This window comes from Sesamum indicum, linkage group LG3 (assembly GCF_000512975.1).
Source record: "Sesamum indicum cultivar Zhongzhi No. 13 linkage group LG3, S_indicum_v1.0, whole genome shotgun sequence".
Taxonomy (NCBI): Eukaryota; Viridiplantae; Streptophyta; class Magnoliopsida; order Lamiales; family Pedaliaceae; genus Sesamum; species Sesamum indicum.
Window position 1 is genome coordinate 19,111,497 of NC_026147.1, and position 23,427 is coordinate 19,134,923.

Sequence of the window (23,427 nt, forward strand, 5' to 3'; positions counted from 1 at the left end):
AACATGGCAAAAACGTGCCTCTATGACTTTTGTCGTGATCTTCCATATTTTGTGATCATATTACAATTTTGTGTTTGGTGGGGCGAAAAGCATTTATTTCCTTGTAATTCGAGCCATAGAAGCAGAAAAACTAATGGTCCTGATCACTTCTTTATGTGGATGTGAACTGAGCCATATAACACTTTCATACAGCCACAGTCGAACACACTTGAATCAAGAAATGTTCACTGCACTTCAAACTCAAGTTTCTTCTTCTCTGCATCATCAAATTCGTTACACTGAATCAACAATGATTCATCTTCTGCTAATGTTAGCTTTATTACCACTCATCTTCACGTTCCTTTTCCTGTTCAAGAACAGAAAGGCAGCAAAAACCCTTGTCCCGCCTGGCCCTCCGGGATTGCCTTTCATTGGAAACCTGCACCAGTTTGTCACAGCCACCAATCTTCATATTCATCTATGGAAACTTTCCAGGAAACATGGCTCCCTCATGCACATGAAGCTAGGCCCTGTCCCAGTTCTCGTAGTCTCGGGAAGTGCTGAAGACGCAAGACTCGGTATTTTGCAGCAGGCCAAAGCTACTTGGCCAGCAGAAGCTGTCCTACAACTTCTTGGACATTGCCTTTTCCCCCTACTCTGATTACTGGAAGGAGATGAGAAAAGTCTCGGTTGTTCATCTCTTTGGCCTCAAGAAGGCTCAATCCTTTCGGCCCCTTCGAGAAGATGAAATCTCTCGCACGGTTGCGAAGATTCAGGCCTTGGCTTCTTCATCTGACAGAGTAGTTGTCAACCTGAGTGAGATAGTTACGGATTTGGCGACCACACTCATATGTAGGACTGCTTTTGGTACGAGATACGATGAAGGGGGATCTGAAAGGAGAAGGTTTGACAAGCTTCTACGCGATGGTCAGGCTGCACTGGCTGATTTCTATGTATCTGATTACTGTAGTTTGTTCAGTTGGGTGGATAAACTCTCGGGAAAGCTCGCCCGTCTCGATGCGGCTTTCAAAAACTTGGATCTGTTCTACCAGGAGCTTATCGACGACCATCTTGATCGTAACAGGCGAAAGACAATGGAGGAGGATATTCTTGACGTCTTGATTCGGCTCAAAGAACAAAAGGTGCTTTCCAGCGATCTTACCTGGGATCATATCAAAGCAATGCTAATGGTATATGTCGATGCTTCTATATATTCGTAATTTATTTATGGCAAAATTACATTTTTTATCTTATAATTATAGGTGGTTAGCATTTTTGTTCCTCTAAGTTAGTCCATTTACACATTTAGTTCTCTTTTTAACGAATTTAGTTTTAAACATCTTACTTGTAGTTCTTTTTTGACAAATTAATTAGTCATGTGTTTACAATTTTGGTCCCCTTCATAATATAATAGATACCATTTTTTATCTTATAAATATGGGCCGTTAAGACCAAAATTGTGAATATAGGACTAAATTTGTTAGAAAATGACCAAATGTGAGATGTTAAGTACTAAATTTGTCAAAAAAAAAGAACTAAATGTGTAAATGGAGTAAGTTACAGGACCAAAAGTGCTAATGAACTAAAGTTATAGAACCAAAAATACTTTGACCTTTATTAGGGAAAATTCTTGCTTGATTAACCAAGTTTTGCCGAGTGTGATATACTTGCTCTATGATCGGTCACTTTTTTGGAACTGTATACCAATCACATGATAAGTATACTGCACTTACCATATAATAATTAGTTCAAATTTGATCGAGCCATTTTCTAACTAGAATTTTTGGAACAGAAGACTAATGTGATCGATCTTTGATCTTTTAAATAGAGGGCTATGACTCCATGATGTCAGAGCCAGGAAGGTTCTTTCTAACAAGTAGTTTTTAATTGTTCTCGTATTCTTTACAGAATATATTCATTGCTGGAACAGACACGGCCATAACCTCAACAATTTGGACCATGACTGCCCTAATGAAGGCCCCTGATGTCATGAAGAAAGTTCAAGCAGAAATTCGGGAATTGATTGGTATAAAATGTAAAGTAGATGAAGCAGACATTCAGAATCTTTCCTATATGAGGGCAATCATTAGTGAGACTTTGAGATTGTACCCTCCAGGTCCGCTACTACTCCCAAGAGAAACAATAGAGAAGTGCATCTTAGACGGCTACGAAATTCAACCAAAGACTATGGTTTACGTTAATGCATGGGCCATTTCAAGAGATCCCGAGTATTGGGAAGATCCACTTGCGTTCTTGCCTGAACGATTCTTGAATAATGGTGTCAACATGAAAGGAAACGATTTTAAGGTGGTCCCATTTGGTTCTGGCCGAAGAAGCTGCCCCGGTATGCATATGGGACTTGCAAATGTGGAGCTCGCGGTAGCAAATCTCCTCTACTTTTTTGATTGGGAACTACCTCCCGGAATGCAAGCACAAGATATTGATACCGATTCGATGTTGGGGATCATAATGCTTAAGAAAAATCCTCTTTGCCTTGTACCTAAGCAATGTCTGTAGCTTGCTTTGGACAAAATATGATGAAGATAGAAACTTGTGAAGTTGATGCATTGTTCTGTTACATTATGTGATTTGTAAGTGTTAAGAAATTGAGACAATCGACCTATTGTAATAACAAACCTTATTTTCATCATGAGTCTCAGAGACCTGAGGTCTCCCTTCGTATTTTTATTGGATTGAATTTCCTTTTGAAATTCTTGTTACATATCTATTTCATTTCATGTATACGCACCATGTCTACAAATATTTTCTTAAATAAAATTGATTATATAATCTTTATACATATAATGTGTATATTTAAAATAGAATAAAAGGTGCAACAAAGATTACAATAGAAAATACAATCTAATTTTTAGGCTTGTAATTTTGAACCTCAGAGGTTACAAGTCCAATTTCGTTTTCTATTTTGCTTTCATCTTCCTTAGGGGAAATAGCACTTTTCCTTCCGTAATTTAGGGTTTTTTTTTTTTTTTACTTTTGGTCCTATTAGTTACGGAATTTTCATTTTTGGTTCCGTAACTTTTAAAACATAGCATTTTGGTCCCATGACATATTTTCATTAAATATTTTAATGAAAAATACCACATGGCCTTTAGAGTCTTTATACTTTTAGTCTCATATGTTACTAAATTCTCATTTTTTGTCCCATAACTTTAAAAAAATAGCACTTTTGGTTCCATACACTTAACAGCCACATACCTTTTCCAGTTAAAAATCTAATGAAAATGTGTCATGAGATCAAAAGTACTAATCTTTTAAAGTTACAGGACCAAAAACAAAAGTGTCGTAATCAATGGGATCAAATATAAAAAAATCCTAAATTACAGGACGAAAAATATTATTTTCCCTCTTGTTTAGTGAGCCTTTTACTTCTTATGTTGGCCTTAAGACTTGTAATTGTTAGGTTCCTTCTTGATCTTGAAGCCCAATCCCACTCCCTTTCCTGGTAAAGTTAATTCACGAAGCAATGAATTGATATTCTTGATCTTGGCAGCCATCTTCTGCCCAAAGGCTAATGGGTTCAACGAAGAAAAGAAGTTACGTAACATTTACGCAGTCTCAGGGGAATTTCTCTATTTATAATTATATCCCTTTTGTTAAAATTTGGATAAAAATATTAATATCAACAAAAAAATTTATATAAAATTTTAATTTTACATTTTATTCAGCATTTCTTACAATTTATTAATAAATATTCTTACTAATACTTTACACTTTTAGTGGGTAAATTTATATATAAATTTAAAATGGTGTAACTATAATAATTTTTTTTTTATTATTTTCATTAAATAAAAAATAGCTCATGATAAATAGAGTAGTGGGCATGTTGATCTCTATATTTTAACAGGGTATGATTAATTATTCATAATTGGTCTTCATCCATGTGACCACTCATTCACAATTACATGTTTCTAGGGATTAAAATCTTTGATAGTTGTTTGAGATCAAATGAATGAATGTATTTTCGTTAATTATTATATATCTATTACTCTAATAAAGGCTTAATTAATTATATATAACGATTAGACACTTCATCAAGATGACTATAAAATCACTTAGGCCTCGTTTATTTTATGTAATGGAATTAAAGATATAATTTATCTTAAATTTACTAATATGCCATTAATTTGAAAAAATATTATGAAATATCAAATACCCCTTAATAAGACAAAGAGGTCATTGAAAAAAAAATACTTTTATATTTATCCTTTTCAATTAGCAAGTTTAGATTTGTATTATTATTATTATTTCTTAATTATTAGGGAAAAATACAACTTTTGATCCTGTAATATACGAGATGGTTTTTTATTTTTTATTTTTTTTGTTCTCCACGATTTGATCATTTTCGCACTTTAGTACTATAATTTAAAATTTTTAGCAATTTTAATTTTTTTAATCAATTTGGCAAGAAAATCGAATGTAACCTGTACATTATCCAATTCAATTGCAGCTTTAGTCCTTTAATTTAAAAGGTAGCACTTTTTTTATCCTATGTGAATTAATTTACAGGAATAAATTGCAATTTGGAACATGTGCAAGTCACATACAAATTTTCAGCAAATTAACCGAAAAAAGGCTAAAATTACTAAAATATTAAAGTTACAAATTAATTTGAAAAAATAAATTCATATAGAACAGAAAATGACACCTCCCGTAAATTGGAGGACCAAATTTACATTTATCTCAATATATTAGAGTACAAAGTCAAAAGAGCGTTAGTTCAACAGTAAAATGCGATTAAATCAGTTCAACAGTAAAATTGCTATTAAATTTTCCAAGTGGTAACAACTGTAAGTAAAGGTAGATTCATAATTCTCTGAACAGATGCAAAATGAGTATAGATCAATCAAATTTTTAGGAAGGTGTGAACAGTTAGTAAACAGTCGAATCGAATCCATTCTGAAAATTGGGTATATATCCAAATTGGATATTTGGTTTTTATTTTATTGAAATTCATTATTTGGTTCGAGTTTTAGTGTTGATTTTTTGAAATACAGCGAAATATTTCTATATTTAATTTAATTTTTATATACATATTTTATTACTTTTAAACATTTTTCATGTTTTAATAAAAAAAATTAGTTTGTCAAATATCGAAGTGAAATATTGAAAACATTCAGTAATTATTAAAAATTAAATTAATTGATTCAATTCGGTGTAACGTTAATTCGGCATATCAAATGTTTTAGGGATATTTAATTGTTCTCTTTAAAATTTAGTGTAATTATTATAGAGTTAAATTTATTTTGACCCCCTGTGATATGTTAAATATTAAAAAAACCCCTATGAAATTTTTAATATAAAAAATCATCCATATATTATGAATAAATAATCACACCGCCCCCTAATCAATTTGAGCCTATTTTTTTTAAAAATAATGACTAAAATATCTCTTCTAGTCAACCTGTAAAACTAGACCTCTTAAAATATAATTTTTTTAATTTCTAATATATATAATTTATAATTATTAAAATATACTTATAATATATATAATTATAATTTATAAAAAAGATATTATTTCAAAATAATAATCATAACTCACCCCACCCCCTGCTGGCCCCCTGTTTCGCGCCCTCCTCACCGCCGCCGCTTCTTTTCTTTCAGTCCCACCTTAAGGACTCTAACAGAGTCCAAATCAGCTCTACAGAATAGCAGGAGATCATCCGCGAATCCCAATTGGAATACCCTTGCTGGCTCACACTTCCAGTGATATTTTAATTGCATATCCTGCTCAATTAATTCCATATAACCAATATGTAGAACTTCCATAACAAGCACAAATAGGAAGGGGGATAAAGGATCTCCTTGACGTAGACCTCTAGCTCCAGCAAAGAACCCATGTGGAGTTCCATTAAGACCAACCGAAAAAGAGGTCGTCGAGATACACTCCTCAATCCACCTTGTGAAGGTTGGTGGAAACCCAAATAGCTGTAAAGTCGCCACAAGGAAGTCCCACTCAACCGTGTCATAGGCCTTCCTGATATCCACCTTCAATGCACATCTTGGTACAACTTTTGATCCTGTAATATACGAGATGGTTTTTTATTTTTTATTTTTTTTGTTCTCCACGATTTGATCATTTTCGCACTTTAGTACTATAATTTAAAATTTTTAGCAATTTTAATTTTTTTAATCAATTTGGCAAGAAAATCGAATGTAACCTGTACATTATCCAATTCAATTGCAGCTTTAGTCCTTTAATTTAAAAGGTAGCACTTTTTTTATCCTATGTGAATTAATTTACAGGAATAAATTGCAATTTGGAACATGTGCAAGTCACATACAAATTTTCAGCAAATTAACCGAAAAAAGGCTAAAATTACTAAAATATTAAAGTTACAAATTAATTTGAAAAAATAAATTCATATAGAACAGAAAATGACACCTCCCGTAAATTGGAGGACCAAATTTACATTTATCTCAATATATTAGAGTACAAAGTCAAAAGAGCGTTAGTTCAACAGTAAAATGCGATTAAATCAGTTCAACAGTAAAATTGCTATTAAATTTTCCAAGTGGTAACAACTGTAAGTAAAGGTAGATTCATAATTCTCTGAACAGATGCAAAATGAGTATAGATCAATCAAATTTTTAGGAAGGTGTGAACAGTTAGTAAACAGTCGAATCGAATCCATTCTGAAAATTGGGTATATATCCAAATTGGATATTTGGTTTTTATTTTATTGAAATTCATTATTTGGTTCGAGTTTTAGTGTTGATTTTTTGAAATACAGCGAAATATTTCTATATTTAATTTAATTTTTATATACATATTTTATTACTTTTAAACATTTTTCATGTTTTAATAAAAAAAATTAGTTTGTCAAATATCGAAGTGAAATATTGAAAACATTCAGTAATTATTAAAAATTAAATTAATTGATTCAATTCGGTGTAACGTTAATTCGGCATATCAAATGTTTTAGGGATATTTAATTGTTCTCTTTAAAATTTAGTGTAATTATTATAGAGTTAAATTTATTTTGACCCCCTGTGATATGTTAAATATTAAAAAAACCCCTATGAAATTTTTAATATAAAAAATCATCCATATATTATGAATGAATAATCACACCGCCAGCTAATCAATTTGAGCCTATTTTTTTTAAAAATAATGACTAAAATATCTCTTCTAGTCAACCTGTAAAACTAGACCTCTTAAAATATAATTTTTTTAATTTCTAATATATATAATTTATAATTATTAAAATATACTTATAATATATATAATTATAATTTATAAAAAAGATATTATTTCAAAATAATAATCATAACTCACCCCACCCCCTGCTGGCCCCCTGTTTCGCGCCCTCCTCACCGCCGCCGCTTCTTTTCTTTTTAATATATAAATTAATTTTTAATTAATTTAATTAGAATAATATTATTTTAATTAAATAATTATTAAATAAAATAATAGTTTATTATTGATAAATACGTATAATATTATATATATATGAGACGTGAGATAAAGACAAATATAAAAAAAAAGTACTTTCATAGTCAATTTGCAGTCAAAGCACGTGTAGCCAATTTCTGTACGGAGGGATTTTTTTTAACTTTATTTTATATCACAGGGGGGTTAATTGATACTTTAATTTTCATAGGGGGTTTTGTGTACATTTCTATTATCACAAGGAGGTCTCTGAATTTTTTTCAATTATTATATATAGACTTTTTGTAACTTAAAAAACTCATCTAGTACCTCTAATATTTTGTCCATCTAACAAATAGATCTTTTTTATTAGTCAAAATTTATTGAATTTGTCGATATTAGAAAAAAAAAATTAAAAATTCATATTCACCATCGACCGACTTACTACTGATTTATTGAAAGTCCAATAACGTCCAATAATTAACGGAGCCATTAGCATTTCTATTTCGTACTTTTTCAACTTATAGAATATATATAAAAAATCATAATGAATGAGACTAAATTAAAAAAATTTCAACCATATGCATATATAGGACCAAAAATACAATTTTACGTATATGATGTTTAAAATAACATAACTAGATTGCTTAAGAAGTGCATGTTCTCTTGCCTGAAGAAATGGGCCATCCCATATTCATATAAACAACACAAAAAACATCAAAACTGTGGATAAATGTTTTGTTAACACCTGAAATAATCGAAGCATTTCTCTAACAATTGATGTTGTGGTTGCCCTGTTTCAGGGGTTCCTTGTTTCTGGCAGTAAAATTTTTGGGCATATTTTTTGGAGTGTTGCATGTGATTCTTTTTTACCTTCACACAGACATTTGCTTTTCATGATAACTTATGATGGACCCACAGTTTGGCATGCGGTTTAGGAATTTTGTGCCCTCTTTTGCAAAATTTCTGCCTTTACTGAAGGCACTAATTTAATATTATGACAATAAAGTTAATTAATTGTATTTTTGCTCTTATTTATTTTCTTTTATACGTCACTTGATGTAGGTAAACGTCTCACCTTGGCTACAGGTGAGGAGTTTGAGTGGCTTATAACCTTAAAGCTTTCTCTCCTTAGCGAGACGTTTTTTCAGGACAAATCTGTGAGGCACATACAAAGTTAGAGCAGACAATACCTCGCGCAATGAGATATCGATCAATTTGCAAGTCGCATCATTTGGTGCTGTCTGTAGAAACGAGGCCATGTGCCCCTGCCAAGCCCCTCATTTGGAGGCTAATAATATAGGTAAATATTTCATATTGGTTGCAAGCGAAGAGCTTGAGTCATTTATAAGTTTCAAGGCTTACTCTCTCTAGTTACGCGTCTTTTCAGGATAAATTCGTGAAATTCATTGTAAGTTAGAGTGAACGATACCTCAAGCAATGGGGGATCGATTGAATCACAAGCCGCATCATCATTATCTTTGTTTCTTCACAAAATAATAGTGACAGTTAAAAATTATCAAAATTCTTATATTCTGAAAAGATAAAAGATTTTATGAGTCGTAATTTATATTTTTATTACGATTTGACGCAGTAAATCTAAGATAAAATAAAAATAAGATAGAATAAAAAAATATTTGTAACTCATTGTTAAAACTTATAATATTAACCAACTTTTTAAAATTCTTGTTATTAATTAATATTAATTTTTTAAAATTGTTTTATACGATTAATATTATTAAATAACTAGAAAATATGTATAATTTTATCCGAACATGTGGTTTCCGTAGATTCTTTTGACTTTTAGAGTACAAAATAAATTAAAATTTGTTGAATTGAAGAAAATATATATTTATTAATTATAATTAAAAGCATATAATATATGAAATAATATTAATATTTGAGTTTGAGAGTGAGAGATGATGAATTCTATGAAGCATGCGATTTTAGAAGTTGCGGAGGACATGTTTCATGTTTGTATGGCCAACTCAGGGCCGGGGAGGATGTCTGCAATCATTCACATTTATTATTTAATTATATTTCTAAATTCAAATCTTGCATTCCAAGCATTCATACCCTATTCACATCATTTACCATTTGCAATCCATGTGCAAATTCCTCCTCTCCCTATCCCTCTCCCTCTCTATTTAATTATATATAATGTAAAATTGCATTTCTTGTCCTCTGATTGCGATGAGGTAGTAATTTTGATCAATTTTAATTTTAATTTTCTAGTTCACTATAGCTATATAAAATGAGTCTAATTGTTCGCGAGTCTCGTGAGCTGGCTCGATAAGATCTCGAACTTCTTTACGAGTCGAGCTCAAATCCAAGTATTTGTGTTCAAAAGCTCGCGAGCTTCTCTATTTTTTTTAGTTTTAAATTTTTTAATAATTAACTACATAATCAACATTAAATCAAATTCATATTCAAAATTCATCAAATATTAAAATTATATTTAATCAATATTTCGTATTTTAATTTTTAGATGACTATACAACTCTACAAATTATGTGTATGTATCTAAATAACTTGATGTATATTTTCTATCCTTTTACTAATTATGATACTATTAAACTAATATTAGATTTATAATAAAAATATGATGAAGTCATATTTTCATAACATTAGATTAAAATATGGTAATATATGTTCTTAACACTTTTTATTATTAATATTTAGCGCTATATATTAAAACTAATATATATTTATTACAAAATAAAATTTTAAAAAAGTATGAGCAATGAGGTTGAGCTCATGAGCTCGGCTCGCAATTCGACTCATGAGCAACGAGTTCGAGTGCCTTATATAAATATAATTAACATTATACATGATATATATATATATATGTAAGTTTTGGTTCATTGAATGAAATTTGTAGTCTGTATGAATATAATTTAGTTGAAGATCAAATCCAGAATGGACAGGCAAATGACCATACTATGGCTGTTGCTTCATCCAAATTTCAATGTTTGGCCAACATAGAAACCAACAGTTTTCCTTTCAGACCATATACCACCAATTGCTTCAACCTCAATTAAGCCGAAAAGCTGCAACGATGACCATGCAACCTAATTTCATGCCTTGATTTTCTTGATTTTCACCACCTCCAACTCTGACTTTTATGGGGAAATATATGTTAGTGATAATACCGATTCTTCTCTTCATTCCACGTATTCACTACCCATTTCTTGTGTTAGTATAAAGTACTTTCGGGGTTGTTTAATTTGTGTAAATTTTTCAACCCATTGAATACGATATATATATATATATATTTGTAATTACAATTACAACATCATCAAGATTGAATTTACTATTAAAATAAATTTTAAGTGGATTGAAAGTGTCACACCTCATTCTTGTAGGACCAAATTACACCCCCCCACCCCTTCAATATGTCCAACTAGAAAAAATTATAATTTTAGTCATGTAACTTAGGGACAGACATTTTTATCCTGTATGAATTGTTTTTCACAATTTAGTCTTATAAGTTTAAAATTTTGGCAAGTTTGGTTATTTTTCGGCCAATTTGGTTAAAAAATTATATGTGACTTGCAAATAATCAAATTAAGTTATAATTATAGCCCTGTAAGGCAGTTCATATGTAGAAGACAGAAAATACGAACTCCTAAATTATAAGACTAAAATTGTAGTTCTCCCAACTATTTTATACACAATATATATGTACATACATAAAGTTCATATTACGTGTATACATAGGGAAATTTTTGTTCGGATCCAACTCGATCAACCTTGAACCAATCACATGACAAGTGCAATATAATTATCATGTGATTGATGTACAATTCAGAAAAAATGATCAATCACAAAGCAAATATATCACACTTAGTTTGTGATTGAATTGGTTCAATCAAATCAGATTCGAATAAGAATTTTCTGTATACCTACGTATCCGAACAACTAAAATACTCATTTTGAAACCCACATGCATACACATGCAAAGTTCATTTAACCCCTCACTAATCCACTAATTTCCTGCGTAATTCCCGTCACAAAGTATAAACACAAAATCCTCTTCTTCTTCTTCGACCAACTGCACAAACAGTTTTTGTTAGTTTGTAGCATGTAAACAGTAATTAATTTGACCAAATTACGCAGCCTTTTTCCTCATCCACACTCACATCAAACTCCTCTATAAATACCTCATTAGCCAGCTTCCAAAACACACACAGAACACACACTGAAAACACACCAAAAATGGCCTACACAAAAACAATCCACATCCTGATTCTCACCCTCTTCTGCTACTACTCATCGCCATCACTTTCAGCCAACCCCACGTACAATGTGCAGTCCTTTGGAGCAAAACCCGACGGGAAATCAGACTGCACGAAGGCCTTTCTAAGTGCATGGGGCGCAGCCTGTGCCGCCACGACACCGGCCACGATATACGTGCCACGGGGGAGGTTTTTGTTAGGATCAAATGTGTATTTGTCAGGCAAGTTATGCAAAAATACTGCGATAACCATACGTATCGACGGGACCCTAGTCGCGCCGTCCGATTATAATGCCCTTGGGAGAACTGAGCACTGGGTGCAGTTCGAGAGGGTCACAGGAGTTTCTATCTACGGCGGAACCCTGGACGGTCAAGGGGCGGCGTTGTGGGCTTGCAAGAACTCCGGCAAGAATTGTCCTAAAGGAACTACGGTAAGTTTAAGTTGAATAATTAGGCTATTATTATGGCTGGAAACTATTATTTTTCTTAATTTAAATAAATGAGGTTTGCATGTGTTAGAATAGTTATTAATTCATAGGTAGAGATACATATAGTCATGCAAGAGAATGCTAATTTTTTTTTAACGAGCACCTCATCTAAATAAGAGGGAAAAATCAATTAATATTAATAATTTATCATGCTCTCCTTCCTTGCAAATTTTGCATGTAAAATCTTTTTTTTTTTTTATAAATAGCTGGAGAATTTCAGGATTAATTTTTTAACAAATTTTAATCCCGGATTTTGATTTATATGTATGTATGTCTATATATGTATGTATATTAATTAATTAAATCAATCACAGGACAAATGAATTAGCAAGTGAATATTAATAATTGCACTTATCGAATATTAATCGTCAATTTCAAAAAATTATTACCATTTATACGGAATATATATAATTAATCAGAAAGAAGTTATAAATAATCTAATAAAATTTCAATAATATAAATCCAGCTATTTTCATAAATACATATTGATTTCTCTCTTTGCTCACCGTACGAATTTCTGTATTGCAGTCACTGGCCTTCTACAATTCCAACAACATATTGGTCAGTGGATTAACCTCTTTAAACAGTCAAATGTTCCACGTTCTGGTTGACGGATGCCACAATGCCAAGCTCATAAACCTGCAAATCTCGGCTCCCGGAAACAGCCCCAACACTGATGGCATCCATGTCCAGCAATCAACAGGAGTCACTATCATGAACTCTCACGTCGGCACAGGCGACGACTGCGTTTCAATCGGCCCTGGCTCCTCCAACTTGTGGATCGAAAACCTCGCTTGTGGCCCTGGTCATGGTATAAGGTATGTACTACTGATTACCCACATGTCACGTGTATTTTTTTCGATTATTTTAATAAATTTGGATTATTTTTTGTGTCAGTATGCGAAATTTCTAAAATTATGGAACGTAATTGTCAAATTAGATTGGTATAGGACAAAATTTCAATTTTTTTATTATATATATAAAAATATAGTTACATTTAAAAGGCTTTTGAATTTAGTTAAGTATTGTATTTTTTTTCCCCCTAATTATAATAAATTAAAATAACCTGTTCAAACTTCAAATGTATATTTAAAGTCATTTTTCATTTATTCTCCAATTTCAATTATATTGTCTGTAATTTTTTTAATTTTCCAAGAATCATTTTGAGGAATTTAATTAATTTGTTAGATATTGACTTTTGATCGTATCATTTCCATGCATTCAAATTGCACATGGTCCAGGTCACATGGTGACATGCATGGTCATTAAATTGATGTAAAAAATTTAAAATTAATATTGATCATAACTAATTATACATATATAATATTGTTTCTGAATCTTAAGAATGAATATTACATAAAATTTTAGTCCACCAAATATGAACCAATATCATGTGATTCGTATACAATTTAAATAAAAAGATCTATCAATCACATAATACGTATATTATACTTACTATATAAAAGATTGATAGATCAATTTAGTCAAGCCTAGTCCCACTAATAAGAATTTCTTTAAAATATTGCATACTATGTATGAAAGATCGAATCAAATACATCATAAGTTATCTACGAACGTATGACGAAGTCATAAATGTGATAGTGAATTAAATAAACAACATATATAAATATATTACACTGGATGCAGTATTGGGAGTCTAGGGTGGGATATGCAAGAAGCAGGAGTGCAGAACGTGACAGTGAAAACGGCTACATTCAGCGGCACTGAAAATGGTGTTAGGGTTAAGACATGGGCGAGGCCTAGCAATGGATTTGTCCGAGACGTTCTCTTCCAGCATGTTGTAATGCTTAATGTTCAAAACCCCATCATCATCGACCAAAACTACTGCCCCGACCACCACAATTGTCCCAACCAGGTATTTTTTACCATAATTACGAAAATATTCTCATAACTTGCCAAAAAAAAAAAAAAATTGTTAGGAAATATCGTTTTAGAATAGGGGGAAACAGCTTAAGTGTTTTAAACATGATTTTTTCTGTTAATTTTTTAAAGAAAATTAGTAGAATGACTGAAAAAGTTAGAATTTTTTTTTAAAATTATGAGACTATTTTCAAAGATCAGCTCCCTAAACAATTGAACTAAAATCTAAGTATACAACGAAAATTTTTTTACTGTTGTTTTGTAGTCATCGGGGGTGAAAATTAGCGATGTGACGTATCAAGACATACACGGAACGTCAGCCACAGCAATTGCAGTGAAATTTGACTGCAGTAAAACACACCCATGCACTGGAATTACATTGGATGGAGTTAAACTTACCTACGGAAACAAACAGGCTACAGCTTCTTGTGCCAACGCTGGAGGATCGGCGGCTGGGGTTGTGCAGCCCACCAGCTGCCTATAGAGACCAAAAATAATTAATATATATATATATATGCTAGGGTGGTGTAGCCACTAAAGCAGTGTACTGTTGTTATTACCACTATACCATACAGCGACTTTGCTTTACAATGAAGGAAACTCGTGTTTTTTCGGTTTTTCGCCAATCATCCGACAACAGGTTAATCATGAAAAACAAAGATTATTCAGTGTATGTAAATCACTGCCACCTATATATTATAATAAATTAAACCTATTTACGACCTTCAAATAAAATCCATAAATTTAATTTTTAATCATAATTAATTAATATTCGATCGACTTTAACTATATCTAATTTCCATGATTGTTTTATGGTTGCAGCTAATGTTCGTGTCTTGTTTGTACAAAAACGGCTCATAATTACCACACAATTATAATTAATTAGTATTCATATCAAAATTTAATTTTTAATCATGATAATTGATCATAATTAAAAAAATTACATTTCTTTTAATTGATTATATAGCCTTAATTACAAGGGCATTATGGATATATAAAATGATCAGGTCAGCTCAGCTATATGGGGTTAAATATATTTTTAATCTTGTAATTTAAATTATTTAATATTTTTAACATTTAATTTACTGAAATTATATTTTCATCTCATATTATTTTAATTTTTATAATTTTATTTTAATTTTTTTTATCGAAGGTCACCTCCAGTCTAGTCCTATAAATTCCCTGTACATATATCAACTGAACCTTGTGCTTTTAGATGCGTAGAGTTGACTTGCAAGCAAGTTATGGTGCTCCTAACATGCATTGTTGCGGCTGCACTATCATATGTGTACACACTTTCTTGCCTTTCCTGATCATGTGCAGTTGTGCACGTTACAACAAATCCATTGATTTTGTTAATCCTACGCTTTTAAAAGTTAGAAGAAAAGAAAAAACAATTGCATATATATTTTTTTAATCTTCTATTTAAATTTAAGGCAAAATTTCAAAATTAGTTCTGTATGTATAGGGGTGGTAAAATTAGTTTCATAAGTATTGGACTGATAATTTTAATTTTGTAAGTTTCAATTTAGCGACAATTTTAGTCATTTCGATCAAAAATTGCCAGATTTTAACCGGATAAATTGGGATTTAGAGTTTCGACTGCCAACTAGAATCGAGTTAAATATGTAGTATCCTACAAGGATGTTGATATAAGAAAAAGTAAACAAAAAAAAATTCTGTTTCACCTTTCTCTCACTCTACCTGTATGAAGGGAAATGAATGGAAATGAAAGTGATTGAGGGAAAGTGAATGAAAATTAAAATTGGTTGAGGAAAAATGATGGGTAGGCAAAGACGAAGCTTTGGTCAGAAGGCCGATGCTGGGGTCTTTCATCGGAGGGAGAAATTGAAGGATGAAATGATAGCGAGAAATTGAGAATTTGAATCCTAACATTTCATCTCTCAATTTCTCCCTCCGCCAAATGACCCTGGCACCAGCCTTCTAACCTATTTGCCAGCCGATAATTTCCTCTCAACCAATTTTCATTTCCATTTACTCTCCCTCAACCAATCTTCATTTCCATTCTATCCCTCATACCGGTAGTGTGAATTTGAACCTTAACATTTCATCCTCTAATTTCTATCTCCGACGAACGACCCCGACACAGACTTTTTGACCAAAGCTTCGACTTTGCCAATCCATTATTTTCCCGCACCAATTTCTATTTTCATTCACTCCTCAATCAATTTTTATTTTCATTTACTTCTCCTCATACGGCTAGAGAGAGAGAGAGAAAGGTGAAAAAGGGTTTTTTTTTTTTTTTTTTTCTTTTTCTCACTTTTCTTATGTCAGCATCCTATGAGAATGTCACGTTTCTACTTCAACCCAGTTGGAAGTCGGAACCCCAAGTCCTAATTTTTTTGGCTAAAATATGATAATTTTTTATCGGAAGGACTAAAATTGCCACTAAATTAAAACTTACATGATTAAAATTGTCAATCTAATATTTACGGGATTAATTTTATCACCCCCTATACATACAGAACTAATTTTGTAATTTTGCGTAAAATTATTTTTGCCCGTTTTAAGAGCTTAAAGATGAGGAAAAATGCAAGCGACATTACTGTGATATGCGATATGTGAACAGTACCCCTTATGAAAAGAACTAGCAAATAAACTTCATGTCTTTTTCAAAATGAAGCAAAATACCCCTTATATAGGGTGGTGGAATTCACATGGCATCCTTGTGATTTTTTATGATTTTTTAAAAATAAACTATTATGTATATATAATTCTATATATTATATTAATAATATTTATTCTTTATAATAATACATATATTTTTATTAAAAAAATATTAACTCGTACGACCATGGGTTGCACACTCACATGTGTATGCACAATTAATTTAAAATTTTCAAAAAAATTATCATTATCTTAAGAGTATATTAATTAGATTGATAAAATATTAAAAAGTACAAAAAATAATAAGGAAAGGAGAAAATAAAAAGTTAAAAGATTGAGAAAAAGGAAAATTTGAGGAAACAAAAACTAAATATTAAAAAAATAAAAATTGACATATCAAAAGTAAATGAGACAAGAGGCATTTTCATTCTTATAACCATAGAAATACAAAGTGAAAACCAAACAAAGTCTTTCCCACTTACTCAATTGAGTCGGACCCACCCAATGGATTTTGTATCATAGTAAATCAATAAAACCAACGGTAACTTAGGTCATTTAATAGTTTTGTTCCTTAATTTTTTTAGAGTAGTATTTTAGTTTTATATTTTTTTTCAATTCTGTCGCTAAGATTATTAGTTTATACTAAAGTATAAAGTATTGCAGTTGAGTTTGTTATAAAGTTATTTAATTCGTTTTAGGCCATTAAGGCTGGATATCACGTGATGATTGGATGGTTAATTACACCGTAAGTTCTAATGACCTCTCTTGAGGCCTGATAAATTTACAAATACTTCTCATTGCTTGAAAATTAACAATATTTTCTAATTTTAATTATCGTCTAACAACTAGCCCAATTCGTTAGTTTTTTTAAGGTTTTCATCGATTTTTTATTATAAACTAACCAAAATGTTCTTGTGAACCATGAACTATAATTTACTTATTTATTAAAAAAATCAGTTTTTTTTACGGACTATGTGGATGAATTATTTTTTTTTTTAATTTTTTCATTCACCTCATCCAATTTTTTTAATAAAAAGGCTTAATTTCATCCAAAAATTATATAATTTTATCAAATATCATGAAGATATTTATAATTTCTCAAACAATAATAAGGTATTTGTAATTACGTCAAATCTCAGAAAAACTCACAGTAATTTACCCACTATATAAAAAAAAAAAATTAAGCTTTTGTACACTATAAATTACCATGGTTTAAAAGTCCTAGTAAATCAATACTATTAACCACTGTTAAATAAAATCAAACCAAAAAACTTAAATTTTTACCACGGATAATCAACATTCGCCATAATTTTTTGCCACAGCCAAAACATATGTCATGGTTTTAGCCATTACTAATGTCCTAGCTACACTTACAAAAACAACGGCTAATGACCATTGCAAAGCTATGATTCATTTATATTTGCCACGATTTTCTGTTTCTGATTATAGTAATTAACTATAATAAAAAAATCATATTTTTTCCAGTAATCCTTAACAATACTAAATCATGGTCAATGTGAAAAATGTTGAAGTAGTGAGCTAATAATAGATCCTTCTCCTCAAAAAAAAAAAAAAAAAAAAACTAAGAAATTTCGGCATACATGTATATTGTCAACCCTAATAATAATTCCATTGCAGGGTAATAATACTTAGTGAATATAATATGATTTTCACAAAAATGTTATTGGAGCAAAACTCCCGCCTTTGTTCTCGGTCTCATACACTACTCATCACGTTATAACTCCAGTTTTCATCAGTTCCTTTATTAATTTATGTTGTGCATTCTCTTCACATGCCTTCTGCTCATCATCTGCCTCATTACCATTTCTTTTTCCACCTTCACAATACTTTATTCAAGTTTGAGTTTAGACCTTCATTCTTGCCGCTTTGTGCATGGAGTTTGATTCTTTTTGGTTTCTGGGCTACTAGATGGAATTGTTAGCCTATAGAAAGACCTTGTGGGTGTTTGCAGTATAGCTCATAATAAATTGTCGGAAATACAGTAAGTTAAGTTATGGTGAAAGTTACGAGTGTTTAAAAATAAATAGGAGAAAGGCTGGAGTTGGAGTACTCATTGGGAAAAAAGTCGAATATTTACAACTTTCACCTTAAGCCCGCTTAGTTTAAGCCATTCGGAAGTATAATTTATGAATAAAAAAATACTTTTTTTTTTAAACTTATTTTCAGCAGAAATATCGATAAACACTAAAGTTAATAACCTATTAATTGGAAATGCCTCTTAACTTAACTGTAACCAAAGTAAAGGTAAAATTATATTTTTTTGTCCTGTAACTATAATTTGTTCGTATTTTGCCTCCTGTAATTTACTTTATGCACACATTTAGATTTTTTGTTTTTGATGAATTTAGTTATAAACATCTCACATTTTGTCATTCTTTTGACAAATTTAGTCATGCGTGGACAATTTTAGTCCCTTTCACACTGGAATAGATTTTATTTTTTGTCCTGTAACTATAGGTCGTTACGACTGAAATTGTCAATTTAAGACTAAATTTGTCAGAAAATAACTAGACGTAATATGTTCGTGACTAAATTCATTAAAAAGAAATAAATGTGCAAATTAAATAAATTACAGAACCAAAATACTAACGGCATATAGTTACAAACTAAGAACGTAATTTTGCCAAAACTATGAAGTGAACTTTTTGGCACAAAAACCAACTTTTTTAAAGCAAGGTATATATATCGAGAAACCAATAAAATTGTCATAAATACATCAAGATTCTTGTCATAGTTGGGAGGAGAGATCACATGCTGTTGAGATCTTAGAATTAAATTCTTGTGTCCCTTCATCAGTTTCAATTAATCAATAGTTATAGTATAATAATTAGGCTGCTGGTTTAATAGCTGCACTCCATCTCTAATCCCAAGAATTCATCAAAAAATATCACCGTACAGGGTCCAGTACGCCACGTGACATCGAGATCTAACTCACCTGGATTTCCCACGTTAATCGCCTACGCAAATGCATCATCCAATTCAAGTATATATAACTTGAGTTCCCATCAATTCTTTTCATTTCAATTCAAACAATCTTTCCCTCCATCGTTGCAGACATGCCGAAGTTGGCAACATTTTCTTGGGCAATCTTGCTTGTCCTGATTGCCGCAGTGTTATCTCCTGCTGCAGCCTACAATGTTGTCAACTTCGGTGCACGAGGGGACGGGAGGACCGACTCGACTGCAGCCTTTCTCCGTGCGTGGAAGGCAGCGTGCAGCTCCGCTACACCGGCTGCAGTATCGGTCCCTAGGGGCACGTACTTGGTGAGATCGATATGGTTTACGGGCCCGTGCAGGAGCCGTATCCTGTTTGAAATAAGTGGAACCATTGTCGCCCCGAATAACTATAATGATATCGGCAAATCTGAGTTTTGGATATTGTTCTATAAAGTCAGCAGGTTAACAGTTGTTGGGGGGACATTGGATGCTAAAGGTTCCAAGTTCTGGTCTTGTCGACGGGGCGGAAACAATCACTGCCCTGTCGGGGCGAGGGTAAGTTGGATATTTCACATTGCTCGTTATTGTCTCAAACTCTAATTGTTTAGGCATATTACCAAAAAAAAAAAAAAAAAAAGACCAATGAGATCGATATGGTTTACGGGCCCGTGCAGGAGCCGTATCCTGTTTGAAATAAGTGGAACCATTGTCGCCCCGAATAACTATAATGATATCGGCAAATCTGAGTTTTGGATATTGTTCTATAAAGTCAGCAGGTTAACAGTTGTTGGGGGGACATTGGATGCTAAAGGTTCCAAGTTCTGGTCTTGTCGACGGGGCGGAAACAATCACTGCCCTGTCGGGGCGAGGGTAAGTTGGATATTTCACATTGCTCGTTATTGTCTCAAACTCTAATTGTTTAGGCATATTACCAAAAAAAAAAAAAAAAAAAAGACCAAGAACTTTCGTATTAGCCCTTTAAATTAATTCGGGTGTGACTGAATAGCTAACTATTGAACTTGTTGCAGTCGATAGCATTCCAAACGTGCAGCAATGTTGTCGTTAGTGGTTTGACATCGTTGAACAGCCAGACAATTCACATTGGCATTAACGAGTGCAGCAACATCAAGATACAGAATGTGAAGATCATTGCACCGAGTGGGAGCCCCAACACGGACGGCATCCACATTGCATCCTCCCGCGGTATCACAATCACCAGCAGCACGATTAGGACCGGAGACGACTGTGTATCTGTCGGCCCTGGATCGATGAACGTGTATATGGAGAAAATCGGATGTGGCCCTGGACATGGCATCAGGCACTACACACTACATTACTTCATCTCTTTATGCAATATGCAATTAGTCCAGAACAGAAATTTTGCTAACTGATTGAGATTTTGATCTGTTTTAACTCACAGCGTTGGGAGTCTGGGCAATAGTTTCAATGAAGAGGGAGTGCAGAACGTGACGGTAATAAATTCTGTCTTCACAAAGACAGACAACGGCGTCCGTGTGAAATCGTGGGCGAGGCCAAGCGGTGGCTATGCGAAGAATCTCAACTTCAAGAATCTCATCATGAGGAATGTTGCCAACCCCATAATCATAGATCAAAAGTATTGCCCTGATTACAGATGCCCTCATCAGGTACATTACTCCTACTCCTAGTCTCACTCTCAAGATTCGCGGATAATTACACCGTCGTTCTTTAAAATTTGATTAAATCACAAAAGATCCCATTAATTTCGTGAAATTCTGCTAAGACCCCTGCACTAATCACACTTTACATTGTACCTCGACGTCTTATTCCGACCTATAGAGTCATTAGGTACATTGTTGCTACTCCTAGAGTCTCACTTATTCTCTGATATTTAGATATATACAAAATAAAGAAACCGTTATATAGTGAAATTCTACAAAGACCCCTGTAATCATACTTTGCATTATATCTCGACATCTTAATTTGACTATAGAGTCATTAGGTACATTGTTGGTACTCCTAGAGTCTCACTCTAGACATTCAACAATAATTATACTAACACTCCCTAATATTTATATATGGAAAAAATGCAAGCAACCCCCTTGTGATATCGCAAATGAGCAAATTACCCCCTTGTGAAAAAATAAATAGCGATTTACCTCCCTATATTTTTTAAAATACAACAATTTACCCCCCTATGATATTTAAAATGAAGCAATCTACCTCCCTATATAAGGAGGTAAATTGCTTCATTTTAAAAAGTATAGGGAGGTAAATTGCTATATTTTTTTCATAGGGGGGTAATATGCTCATTTTTAATATCACAGGGGGATAAATTGCTATTCACTCATTTATATATATTAAAATAGAACCCTATTAAAGCGAAACGATAGATACATTATAAACTCGATGTTTGATTCTGGTCTACAGAGCTCTGGAGTGAGAGTGAGTCAAGTGACATATAAAAACATAAAGGGGACGTCGTCGACACAGGCTGCCATGACGTTCCGGTGCAGTTCGAGCAATCCATGCAGTGGGATCAAACTGCAAGATATCAAGCTGACTTATGTGAATACTTTGAGAAGGCCAACAGTTTCATACTGTGAAAATGCAAGAGGATCCAGCAGTGGTTCTGTGTTTCCAAGAAGTTGCTGGTAGCATGTTGGGGAATTAATATTTCATGTACAGATTTGAGACTTTGATACAATTTTTGTTTTTGTTTTTGGCTAAGTTGTGGAAGGGCACTTCTCTCTGTGCCTGAACGCTGATAGCTAATAATAATGTTTGTGCTTGAACTTGGGTTTAATTGTATTTTACCCATTGTGAAATTTAAACACTAGATATAGAAATTCCTTCAAATGAAAAAAAAAAATAACAGCGCGAGACTTGACTTCTAAAAAAGAAACTCACAGCCCGTGGCTTTTGGGAGTTGTACTATCCTTTTTTCAACAGTTCAGGGAATTGCATCGTCGTTTCTGTCTTTTACTTGGTTTGTTATTATTTTAATTATAAGAAAATTTGTTGGATTTGATCTACCAAAAGTTATGATCATTTGATCAGTTGTTGGCATTTCGAACATCACAAGTTATGGTAATAATGAATTTTTGAGATGCTTATTGATAATTCAAAATCTATTATAATTAGGAATCTTTTCAATTTTAGAAATATGTTGATATATTTTAGATTAAGGTACTTAAATGACTTTACAAGTTCAATTTCTTATTTAGTTTGCATATTGTAAGGCAAAGAATTGAATTTTCCAAAAAAAAAAAGAAAAAGAAAAACGTACGCTCCGGCAAGCACATATACTTTCTTTTCAAAGTGAATTAATATTAAAAAAACATCATAAGTGCGGGTTAATAGCTCTTTCCGGTGTGGAGACGGACAATCTCCCGCCTAAAAAGTCCTTTTTTCAAAAGTTTAGAGGGTTGTGTTACTCTTTTTTTTTCTTTTTTTTAAATAATTCTTTATGTTTATTAACGTGTTCACATGTGAGTCTGTGACTCCTTAGAAATTGAAGTACAACGGCAAATGTAATAAGACGCAGATGACATTCGTTAGCACAGAAGATAAAAGCAACACTTCACTTCTTCTATGTTAAAAATGAAAGTAAAACATGTTCTACCGTGACAAATACACACATACACACACACACCCCCACACACCGCACACGTACACACACACATATACACACCAGTAAATAAGCATAAAATGTGGCGAAACTAAGGTGACATCCTGCACGAAATTGAAATACAACGGCAAATGCAACAAGACGCAGATAGCATTCGTTGGCACAGAAGATAAAAATAACACCTCACTTCCTGTATGTTTAACATGGAAGTAAAACATATTCTACCGTGACAGACAGACACACACCCCCCCCCCCCC

General features: G+C 32.4%; 2 protein-coding genes and 1 pseudogene across 2 annotated transcripts; all 3 read left to right on the forward strand.

The window, feature by feature from the left end:
• LOC105159011 lies at positions 70 to 2,593 on the forward strand (annotated as a pseudogene).
• LOC105158817 (polygalacturonase-like) lies at positions 11,573 to 14,484 on the forward strand. Its single transcript, XM_011075698.2, has 4 exons — positions 11,573 to 12,037; positions 12,623 to 12,912; positions 13,742 to 13,970; positions 14,241 to 14,484. The coding sequence occupies exons 1-4, from the start codon at positions 11,588 to 11,590 to the stop codon at positions 14,457 to 14,459; spliced, it is 1,188 nt and encodes a 395-aa protein (XP_011074000.1). The 5' UTR covers positions 11,573 to 11,587; the 3' UTR covers positions 14,460 to 14,484.
• On the forward strand, positions 19,662 to 22,422 carry LOC105159012 (polygalacturonase-like). Its single transcript, XM_011075943.2, has 4 exons — positions 19,662 to 20,115; positions 20,589 to 20,878; positions 20,981 to 21,206; positions 21,970 to 22,422. Exons 1-4 carry the CDS (start codon positions 19,681 to 19,683, stop codon positions 22,195 to 22,197), a joined length of 1,179 nt encoding a protein of 392 aa, XP_011074245.1. The 5' UTR covers positions 19,662 to 19,680; the 3' UTR covers positions 22,198 to 22,422.

What these genes read in the sequence shown, in the direction of transcription:
- LOC105159012 (XM_011075943.2), top strand. Translation starts at nt 19,681, where the DNA reads ATGCCGAAGTTGGCAACATTTTCTTGGGCAATCTTGCTTGTCCTGATT. An exon ending in ACTGCCCTGTCGGGGCGAGG is followed by an intron (nt 20,116 to 20,588) that starts GTAAGTTGGATA and finishes AACTTGTTGCAG; the next exon opens with TCGATAGCATTCCAAACGTG. An exon ending in ATTACAGATGCCCTCATCAG is followed by an intron (nt 21,207 to 21,969) that starts GTACATTACTCC and finishes TCTGGTCTACAG; the next exon opens with AGCTCTGGAGTGAGAGTGAG.
- LOC105158817 (XM_011075698.2), top strand. Translation starts at nt 11,588, where the DNA reads ATGGCCTACACAAAAACAATCCACATCCTGATTCTCACCCTCTTCTGC. An exon ending in ATTGTCCTAAAGGAACTACG is followed by an intron (nt 12,038 to 12,622) that starts GTAAGTTTAAGT and finishes TCTGTATTGCAG; the next exon opens with TCACTGGCCTTCTACAATTC. An exon ending in ACCACAATTGTCCCAACCAG is followed by an intron (nt 13,971 to 14,240) that starts GTATTTTTTACC and finishes GTTGTTTTGTAG; the next exon opens with TCATCGGGGGTGAAAATTAG.